Source organism: Crocodylus porosus, unplaced genomic scaffold (genome assembly GCF_001723895.1).
Source record: "Crocodylus porosus isolate Cpor-Errol unplaced genomic scaffold, CroPor_comp1, whole genome shotgun sequence".
Lineage (NCBI taxonomy): Eukaryota > Metazoa > Chordata > Crocodylia > Crocodylidae > Crocodylus > Crocodylus porosus.
In genome coordinates this window covers 93,906,414-93,917,645 of record NW_017728918.1, presented here as the reverse complement: position 1 = coordinate 93,917,645, position 11,232 = coordinate 93,906,414, and the positions used below count along the sequence as shown (strand labels likewise).

The following is an 11,232-nucleotide window of genomic DNA, read 5'->3' as shown; positions in this document are numbered from 1 at the left end:
CCTCCATAACTTGTGAGTTGAGCGCCATCCAGTTTCACAAATTAACACATATATATTATAGTGCTTACCTCCTTGCAGAGGGTCCAGGCAGTGGGGGTGGGAGAAATCAGGCAGGGATAAGCCTGAGCTTGTGCTTGTATCCTCATAGTCTCACACCTTGAGGCACCTTTCAAAAGATCTTACAGCACCCTAAGATGCCACAGCACCCTGGTTGAGATTCACAGCTTTATATATACCACAGTTCCCGAACAATGCTTTTATCTGGAGAGAGAGTAGCCATTAGGACAGGGCTTTGGTAGCAGGCAGACAGCAATTCACGTTCAATCAAACACTCTTTAAACAAAAACTTTATAGGGGCTAAGCTGGTATCAGACCCCAGTCATAGGACAGAAGTTATCCTAAAGGCACAAAGGGCACATCCAGACGAGTATGCATGTGCAGTTTGCAGCACCTCAGAGCTATTCAAGACACTGCAAACCGCATGTGGTGTATGTGCAACTATTCGTTGCACTGCTAATTTGCAGCACAGCTCCAAAATTTGACACCAGGAGATTGTTAAGAAAAATACTGCAAAAAAGCAGCGCATGCAGCAGCAAGGCTTGCCACTAGAAACAGAGCCCGACCATCCAGAGCCATGCTCTGGGTTTTAGAAAGACTCCAGGCAGCCAGATCAGCACTGGTGCTACCCCAGGAGGTCCCTAGGAAAGGCTGCTGGGACAGCACAGGTGCTGGCCTTAGCCAGCCTACCTCACCCAGGATAATTTGGCATGCACTGGAGCATGCTTGCAGGAGCATGCCATGGGCAACAAAGCAAAGGCACAGATCTATGTTATTTGTGCCGTGGTAAACATATGCCCCTGCATATGGGGATATGCCCAGTGAAGTAGATTTAAGAGGTCCCTTTCAGTCTCATGCAACTCTAACACAAGTCTCATCTTCATACTAGTTAGGAGTTTAGGGGCAAAATACCCATGTCAGGAGGTTGTTCCAGTACTTTGCTCTTCTGTGATAATTAGAAAATGGTATTTAGAGGTTTGCTTTTAGTAAAGTAGATATGCATTGGCTTGTAGGTAAAGTAGATATGCATTAGAATAATGGTCCAGAGCAACAGCAAGGGTTAATTGATTTCTAAAAGCCTGGTTGTCTCAGTTTCAAATTCTTCAAGGCAGACGGGGATAGACGCACACAGGCTGGGAAATTGTAGGCATGCCCCACACTGTTCCATAACAACATGAGATAAGGTGGCTCCAACTCTCAGTGCCCAAGCGCAGAGCCCTTGAGATTTCCAGTTCTGGGGAACAGACCATATTAGAAGACGACCAGGAAAGCCCAAATTAGGATGTGTGCATGTGATGGGCTTGTGAAATAAAGGAATATGCTGACAGAAGAGAAGTGGACAGTATGACAACTACAGAAAGACCAGTCAACAGTGCCCCCATGGATGAAGAGTCATCAGAATGGAGAAAGGATACAAAAGAAGGGATTTCAGAGTCATAAAGGGTCCCCGAGAGGGGAATGTAAGGCTCCATGGACTGAGGGCATACCACCAGCCCGTCTCATCCACCCCATGGGAAGCAGGAAGGGGGAGAGGAGGGGCTCAGCCCCTGACTGAGGACACCTGACATTCAAGAGAGAACCTCCAAGCGAAGCTCATGTCCTGGCCAGACATACCTTGACTCTGATGACAGCCCTAGGACTGGTAGATATAGAATTAGTTGTATTATTCTTACCTGCTATCACTTTGTATAAAAAAATTTGCATATTATCAAATGGAGAGGTCGTGGTCAATCTGAGGGTTTGGGTCTGCCTGGATGGAACAAGGTATCTGGGTCATAAATCTAGTGCCAAATTCTGATGGTTGGAAGGCACAACTCCCACCCCGTCCCCAATCTTCCAATTTAAAAAATGTATTTACAGCCAGGTTATACTTAGTTGTCCTTGTGCTAAAATTTCCTCTTAAATAATTCTTCTTTCTCCTTAGAGTTTACTCTCCAGTGTTTTTACAAACAGCAAATCTTATCCTTTATCAGCTGATGTTCTGCCTAGGCAAGGCTGCAATTATGGGGAGACGAAGGGAGGAAAATACTGAACCATCACACAAAATGTTACAGAAATCTGAATGCTAGTCTCAGAGCCATCCTAGAACACTTTCCCCATAGCATGCCAAATAGGCCTTCACCCTTAAATTGGTCCAAAATAAGGTAGCATTCAGATTTAATTAATCATTTACACCCCCACCCTATGAGAATGGATAATTATTGAAATGAAGCACTGTCATTAAACTACTTTTAAATACAAAAAGGACTACCCTCTGTTGTCATGAACATTGTTAGGAACATCATGAACAGGCATTTCACCAAAATGTGATCTGGGGGTTGCTTATTATCATTCCAACTGAACATACTATATTTTCCTTAAAAAGTAGTATTTTGAGGAAACATGTTTCACAGTTGATTACCCAAAATAATGCATGATTTGGAGCGGACAGGGGTCTTATTGCCAGATAGCAGCTCCTATCAAATTGAGCCAGAACTTTTCAGGGAAGAAAAGGGGGTGAGGTGAGGAGAGACTGTGATTCGAGCGGAGGATTTGCCACACACAAAACCAATTCTCCTTGGGAGATAAACTCATGTCTGTGATGAGCTGAGCCAAGGCCGAAGTATAGAGCGTCAGCTGCGAATTACCTGGTTTAAGGCAAACCATGATTAAAATTTTAGAATTGAGGGGGAACAAAGTCAGAGATGAGCTGGTATACATGGAGTGGTTTTAGAATAAGCCATTTTGCTAGGATTAGGGTGAGCACCGCCAGCCCTGCCTGTTTTTACCAGCCATTAGCAATAGCTGCTTTTAGAATAGAAGTAAAATAGACTATTTGAGCTCCAAAGTGATCAAGCTAGAAGCATAAATTGATTTTGGAGGAGATGACTCAGGGTTCAGACAACATGGTTATTTCACTCAGTGCCAACTTATTGATTTCCTATAGTCACAAATTCTTTTGAAAGCTATGCCTCATTCTGTGCTAGTCTTAATATACTTAGAGAGACAAACTACAATATTTCAAACCAGCTAATTTCTTTTTTTGCTAGCTATGGCATGCTGTCTTGAGATACAAGCCTCTAGGTTTTACATCACAAGCTACACAATATCCTTTATACAGTAGTCATTATTATTTATAAGCAAATTCCCAATCCCAGAAATATCAAGTTGCATTGAAAGCAAATCTTCAAAAAGGTTTTTTCTTTATGTTTAGGAGGGAAGAGTGCTTTCAGGATGGCAGTTTGATTTAGGGTACGTAAACATCAAATTTTAAGATGCAAGTATCATGAATTTAAAGTGATATATATATTGAATTAAAACCATCACATCCAAGGCTTTCTTTTAAGCACTTAAGTTTATCATTTTAAAATAAGATGCATGGGAGAAATGAAGTTGAAAATAAAACCCATCAGCTTTTATTGTCCAAGCTCATTTAAAATGGAAAAACAAAGAATTGCGCTTTAAAAGTTAAAACACAAAAGTTTAAACAAGTCTCTTCTAGATTGGTCAAGGTAACTTTTCCTAATATAGTGTGGGACACTGATTTGCAAATTCATTGAAATTGATACATGCGTTTATATTACTAAATTCTTGGAAATGGAAAAAATAAAAAACTAAAAGAAACACACCTCTTCATCCATATTTGAGAAGTGTTATCAGCTGCTTTCTTTTTAATTACATTTGATGCACAAAAATCTTATTGCACAGCCACCTCCTTTTGGTTACTTACAGAATAAAAGCAAACAAGCCTCCCCCTCAACCAGGCACACTCCACTTTCCTCCTAAAGCACGTCTCTTACTTACCAATGCAGCGCTAACTCCCCACCCTAAGCAGTAGCAGTGCACAGGATGCCACTGGTTGTGAAGCACCAATGACATTAGAAGTTATTTTTGTAATCCTCCCCCACCAAGTCAGCACCAGGGCCTGCTGTGCAGGTCACCCCTGTCCTCCCTCAGTTATACTTCTGGTATGTGCTAAGAGCAAGCTAACTTTCAAAAGGAACTAGTCCTTCAAGATAAGAATTTACAGATATGTTAATACAAAGTGGTTGGTGAACAATTCATAACAAAGCTTACTACACATTAAGCTACCCCATCTATAACAAATTCTGTGCATCAACAAGTAGCATCCTTCTTTCATTGCATCCAGTAGGAGTGAATGGTATGACATCGAAGACAAATTTCAAGTAATCGGTCCCTTTTTTGTTTTTATTAGTACAAAGTCACCAGGGAAACAACGCAAAACCAACCGTCACAGAAAGGGGGAAGAGAAGAACATACATAAAAATACAGTATTTAGAAAAAGTTTCTCCTTATTTCATTATTCAGTGAGTTAACGCATGTGCAGGTGAGAAGCATAGAAGTGTGCATAAAAGGAGAAGGCTGAACTTTTCATTTTTGGTCAGAGACAACACTTTAATTCAGATGTAAAGTGTTAATGCACTGGGTTAGTAAAGTATATAGCCCCTCTCCTATTCATTCCAGTTTTAGCAGACACCATTTAGTATAAATGAAAAACAAGTCTTTAGTCAGTAGTATAAGATTTCAGTCTGTGACCAAGAAGCTTTTCTGTAAAAGTCTCCAGTAACAATATCCATAGCTGTACATTATTATACATTTAAGCCAATGTTAAGTACTTAACATTGTGTTGTATTTTATGAATGACATGCAATGTAGACGAGGAAAGAATATTTGCCATTGAGTTACTGGTATAGGACAGTTAGCGAGCTCTCTCCTTTTTTTTATGAGAGGAAGAAGAACAGATCGATACGGTGTAGTTAGTCATCACTAGTATGACAATAGATCAGGGTTAAGAGTAAATAAAAAAATATATATATAGTGAGAAAGTGGTGAAATATACTGCTTTTCAGTTTGCATTTTCCACTGCCCGCCCTTGGCTTCTCTTACAGTATCAGGAGTGAGATCACAGAAGCCTTTCAAATCCCAAGTCTATAGCATCATGTCCCATCACAAGGATGTCCTCAAGAGGGGCAATAGATGAAGGAGCACTCTTAAAAGCAGATCATGTAGTCAAGATTCAGCACTGAATGCACCTGCATGTGCTACTGTAAAGAACAAGATGAGGAAACTAGGAACTCCCCTGCTTTGAGATGACCTGGAGTTCATGTAAGATTAAAAAGACATTCACATTTTCTTTAAGTTGGTGGTGGAGGCTCAGAGTTCTTAGAGCTAGATTCTTCAATCTTAAAATATTTTCCATTTGTGGAGCTGTTGACTGCCCAGTCATGAAGGAGGCTGTAGTCATAATGTTCTTCATCTACGATTCTTAGAACAGCAACACCTGAAATGGATCGCCAGTCTTTACAGGAAGGGATACGGATTTCCTTCAAATCCTTGCTCCCTGGGACCAAGCCAAAGAACTTCTTGATGTGTTGTGTGGCATAGAGCCTTGAGTGCAGGTCTGCTGCTTCTTCAAAGAGTTTTTGCTCATTACGGACGTAACTAGCCCAGTACTTGAGGTGCAAGAAGCTGAGTGGAGAGAGACATCTTGCCAGACAATAGGACAGGAAGACAGTAATGGCTACCCCTGCAATCAGGAACCAGCCAGCCACCTGAGAAAGAGAAGTTTGATAGTAACTAGTGAAGCAAGGGTGTCTTATCAACCCCTTGACTCTGAATGGAGATTTTCTGAAGCTAAAATTACTCAGGGACACATTCTGTTAGATAAGGGCTAGATCCAAAAGATGTGGATGCTTCAATACTTGACTAAAAGCACCTGGTCCTTAGAGTGGAATCTATGGACATTATACTAAACAGTAACCGGGGGGGGGCAGAAATACTGTAATGACACAGTAATTATTCAAGTCGGTCTCATTTTTCTCAGAGTAGCTAACTAAGTTTTTCAGTCATGTTTCTTCCACCAGGGCTTAGTCCTGGAACGTGCGAAGGATGTAAACTCAAACCAAGAAAGCATTAAGCATGTGCATAGTCCCACTGAAGTAAATAAAGTCCCTCGCCTATTTAAACCACATACTTACTATGGTGTTTTGCTGGATATCAGCACCTCACAGGACTGAATCTAGCCTTCAGCAAGAAGCTTGCTTAACAAATTGCCTTAAGTTGTGAATGATGGGGTCAAAGAAACAGTTTTGCAGCCATTTTTCTTTAGGGTTCCAATAAATAACAGAGGATTTGGAACATCCTCCCTGTTTTTCAAGCAGTTAAAATTTTCATTTGACGAGGAAGAAAAAGTAGAAGACTGTGGAGAACTGTGACAGAACGCCCATCGAGCATGACACAGCATTATCAAAAGTTCCATATTTAAGATGGTGCCAACATATTTATAAGACTAACATCTTTAAAAGTCTTGTTGCCAGTATGCACCATGCTCTTTGTTTTGACCATCTCAATTGTCTTTTGCAAGCACTGAACTTTATATTATTCCCCATAAGTTGGGTAGCAATCATCCCCACTTTGCAGATAAGAAAATGGAGATGAGAGAGAGGGAAAATGGTGCGGGGTGAGAAATGATAATTTTCTGCATCAGAAATGGTATCTAAGTGCTTTATATGACAAAGGGCACTATGAGGTTCAAACATTCTATCTAGCTTATATTTTGAGACCGCTCTAAGCAAGTAAGGCCTACAAAACAGATCAATTCATACAATAAATGCTTTGTTCTATCACAAAGAATTAGATATCCACATACACCTAAAAACCTAACTGTAAATTCAATTACTATATTTTTTCTCCTAGTATTTCATCTATTAAATAAAATTTAATCTGCACCATTGAAACTGTCATGTACAACTATAATGACAAAAGAATGTTGGTTGCTCACCTGCGACTGGTACTTAAGAAGAAGAATTGCTTCATCTTTTGCCCGGCTCAGCTCTGTAGGAACTAAGTGGCTACATGGAAAAGCAGCCAGGATCTTCTTGTGTTCTTTAGTAGTGATATTCATGAAAGCTTTGTAATGATTCACTGAGACAAACTCACTCATTGCACAAACATAATAGGACCCATTCAGCAGGGTGACTGCTAGCCATGTTACTGGAGCAACTAGTGCTCTCCCAGTGACATTACAGAGGACAAGACAGATAAGCTTGCATTGCAATAAGCTGTTACGCGCACTCAGTTCTTGAAAGGAAGAGCGTTTGCCTGTAACTAGCCTCCAAGTCTGATTATTCAGCGCATATCCAACAATCAGAAGAATCAGTGCAGGGGCTCCTAGGAAAGCTAAACCATAAATGAGATTCTGCCCAACATGACAGGGGCAGCTAAATGTAAAAAAGGAAAAGAGTTGCTGCCCACCAATTGTCAAGATAGCAATGACTGCATTTGCAACAATCACTTCTTTCCCTTTCAGAAAGGTTAATACATAGGTAAGATAACTCATTTTAGTTCTCATTCATTACCAACTCTTTCTAGCTTCTGTCTTAATACAATACTAGTATGTGGCTAGATTTAATTAGCATCACTTTCTGCAATGTAGAAGACCCCAGCAAACAGTAAAAAAAAATTCAAAACAAATAAACAAAATGCCCTCTACTTTATCTAAACTATTCCTCTCTCTCTAAAGCAAATTCTGATTTTACTCCACAAAAGCAAGCTGGCTGCTTAGTATCTTATTGTATCTGTTCACAGATACCCAATCATGTGTTTTAACTAACTCATCAAATAAACTCACTTGTCCTGGAACAAATATTTAGCTTTTAAACAATTACTAAGGAGATTTGTCTGTCCCTTGTTAATTAACAGAATTTGGTAATAGATTCTATCTGCCTTTTGCAGGACATAAAATGCTGTTAAAATATTGACTTCCCTATTACAATTAATTGGTCATCTATGTTTTCCAATTAATGGGAGAAAAGGAAGCACTGGTTATCACAGGGCAGCAGCTGATGCCTAATGAAGAGCTTAGATTGTAACAAAATAAAATTGAATAGTGAGGCCTGCTCACTACCAGGCCTCTTTTAAATTATAGAAAGGGCTGATGAGGTGAATTACCAATATTATTTGAAAATACCTTAAAATAACATTTTCATTCAGCTAAAAGAAATGAAATAACAGTAACAACAAGCTTTGAAATTCTAAAATGAAAGTTGTATTTAACATCAGTGCCTAAATAAAATATGAAGGAAATTCTGGTGATGGAGATACAAGTATTCTTATGGTGATATCTTTTATTGGACCAGCTGTATAGCTGGGATGTCATTTTAGTTAGGATGCTACTTGAGTTGTAACTAAGGTACAGAACGTGAAAGAAGGAGGGTGCCCAGAATTTTTTACCTAGGTTTTATATAGCTAGGAATGGGCACATTTGGTTCTTGGGATGTGTCAAGTGCTGCCTTTGTCTTCTTTTTAAGAGAGATTTTAAGGAGCTTTATTTTTTGTTGTATGTCTGATTCATTTTCATGACAAGCCTGGTTCATTCTAATGATAATAATTAACATGTGTTCCAAACTTTTAATCTATTGATTTTCAACCAGTCCCACTTTATAGATGGAAAATAAGGGTCAGGGCATTTGGAGTTAACCTTTCCAAAAGTTAGGAAAGGTTCTGACTTTTGTATACCTAATTTCAGCTATCCACAACCATCTTTCAAGAGGAACTGAGAACTCCCTCAGTTCCCATTGACTCTAGTAGATGTTAGTGCTCAGCACTTCTGTCAATTAGAGCTATTCAGAGGCGGGAGGAGAGAAAGTTACTGGTGGTGCAAAAAGACACTGAAATATTTCAGAGCACTTTCCTGCTGCTAGTCCCTGCTGTAAATACTAAGCCTGTCATATACTCAGAACAGCGCTAGCCAATACACAAATACACCTTTAGCGCCATTTACAAAACATGCTACTAGTGTTTTTTCAAGTATTATTTTTACCCAATGCCACAATATTTTTTCCTTTTTCTAAAGTAAAACATAATTGATCTACTAATTGCATTACATTTCTACAGGGCTGTACTACCCTTCTGACTAAAAGAAGATTAAAACTCTCTGGCTTCTGTATTGTTTTTCCAAGAGCTCTATTGAGCTCTTGAAAATTACTGTTTTCCATTAAGCTATCCACTTTAAAACCTTTGGTTGATTCCAGCTCATTTCTTGTTCTACATGTGCTTTTTTCTTTGTTTGTCTTCTGTCTCAGGCAAGGCAGACTTACTCAAGCCTTTGTTCTTTTACTCAAAAATTCATTAGATGTGAAAGTGAAGAGGCATGCGTCACTGACTTATCGATAGAAAGCCTAGGACTGTTGAACAATGCAATTTGTACAATCAATAAAATGACTTTGCACTACAAGGTTTTACGTTGGTTTTTGAAATGTCTTTTCATGCTTTTCTGTAAATAATGCTGCTGGATTATCTTATTCTGGAGTGATTTACAGAGCCAGATCCAATAAAGGGCTTAGACACCACAGAACCAGGCTTCTGGACTGGAATCCAAAACCCAGTATGTTCCCTACATTGAGGATGGGCGGGGGGGGGAATTAGAATGATCTTCTCAGTAGCAGCATCAAGAAAGGAAAGGATCGGCAAAGAGACTCCTAGCTAAATAACAGGAAAGTTGAAGACAAGCTCAAGCCTTAGATTCCACTTTTCAGAGTTGTAGGGTGATACCTGCATCCCAGTAGAATCCACTGGTTGCAATTCTCCTCTAAAGATAAGTGTCTATGATCTTTCTTTCAAAAAACTGAACAGGATTCACTAGGATGGAAAAGTGGTACCTGTGCCTTTTGTATAAAAGTCTAGTGGTTAGAGCACTCATCAGGGAGACTGGGGGCATGGGTTCTTTTATCTGAAAGAACTCCAATCCATTTTTCCCAACTCCCAGAAGAATGCTTTATTTGCTGGGAAATAAGATAGTCTCATTATGTTTATATGTAGTATCTTCTGCTACTGTAAAGAAAATAATTCAAAATCCATTAAGCCAGAAAGACAGCACAAGAGCATCTATCTCAGTGAGGGTACTGAGCTAGGAGTGGAGAGATCTGGAGTGCAGTTCCTGGTCCCTGGTTTGCTCCTCCATTTTGTCCAGTGACTGTATCACATAAAATGAAAAGTAAAATTCAAAAGAGGGAAGTAAATCTTCACCATCACAGATGAGTGCGCTACCCACCAGGGAAGGTACCTTAGCAGATACTGCATTTTGTGAGGAATCCAGTCTTATTAGTCTGTGTACTGGCAAGCACTGAGGTGGCAAACTGAGCTGCTTCCTAGGTAACAGTTGAGGAGGGTTTTCAGGATCATAATTTTGGACTGACTTCATTGCCTAAGTGTCACATGATTCCCACCTTAGATACCACAATTCTGCTATGTGGTAGTTAATATATTGTGTCTATGCCAACTTACTCACTGCAGGTCCAGGTTGCTCAATCCTGGTCTAGGGAAACCACATTCAAGGTATACACCATCCTCTCTGCAGAGTCAGCAACAGTAATGAAGCAATTACAGAAGCAATTTTCATTCACTTCTTTCCTAAGAACTGCCAGCTTATTTCAGACAGATCATTAACAACATGAGCTGGATACAACCTTGCTGTCTGGATATGAAAGGCTCTATTTATCTATTGCCATCACCTGAGTTCTTTATTTCTTAGCCTATTGACATTTCCACTTCGCTTGTTTTATCTCTTGCTGTGTTTTGGAGATCATTCATAAACAGAATTGACCATTGCATAATCGATTTTCAATATATTTTGAAATTTGATTATAATTTTCAAACAAATTAGAGATACTCTTGCATTATTACTCACATTTACTTTTTTTTCTCTTGCCTAGTTGCAGGATAAGCAATGTAGACTGAAGTTCTTAGTCCTTTAATTTATATCCAGACATTTACAATCATGTTCATTCATGAGAGCCTTAAGTGTTGTATCCTGATTTCATTTCAGCCTAAACTATCCTGAGGATCATTTTTGAGATTAGTTTTTAAAATGAAAATCAATCTTTTTGAGGTTTGTCGTCTTGTAATGGAAGTGTTTGTTTGATCTTGTGGCAAATAATAAGAGGAAAAACTGAGGAAAATTCCATGCAAAAGTAGGATGCGCTTCTACTTTTGAAAAAGAAATAATCTTCTGAAAAGTGTTTATGTATGAATGGATATTTATCTGATATATACTTGGTGACCTTGTACTCATTTCATAGATTTCATAGACATCAGGGCTGGAAGGGACCTTGGGAGATCATCGAGTCCAGCCCCCCACCCAAAGGGCAGGAAGTCAGCTGGGGTCATAAGATCCCA

The 11,232-nt window shown here is 39.4% G+C and overlaps 1 protein-coding gene across 1 annotated transcript; it reads right to left on the bottom strand.

The window, feature by feature from the left end:
• Nucleotides 1-3,424: 3,424 nt before the first annotated feature.
• FAM26D (family with sequence similarity 26 member D) lies at nt 3,425-8,095 on the bottom strand. The gene is made up of 2 exons (XM_019537944.1): nt 6,839-8,095; nt 3,425-5,609 (listed from the first exon to the last, which is right to left on the bottom strand). Exons 1-2 carry the CDS (start codon nt 7,406-7,408, stop codon nt 5,193-5,195), a joined length of 987 nt encoding a protein of 328 aa, XP_019393489.1. The 5' UTR covers nt 7,409-8,095; the 3' UTR covers nt 3,425-5,192.
• Between the last annotated feature and the right edge of the window lie 3,137 nt (nt 8,096-11,232).

What these genes read in the sequence shown, in the direction of transcription:
- FAM26D (XM_019537944.1), bottom strand. Translation starts at nt 7,408, where the DNA reads ATGAGAACTAAAATGAGTTATCTTACCTATGTATTAACCTTTCTGAAA. An exon ending in TTCTTAAGTACCAGTCGCAG is followed by an intron (nt 5,610 to 6,838) that starts GTGAGCAACCAA and finishes TCTCTTTCTCAG; the next exon opens with GTGGCTGGCTGGTTCCTGAT.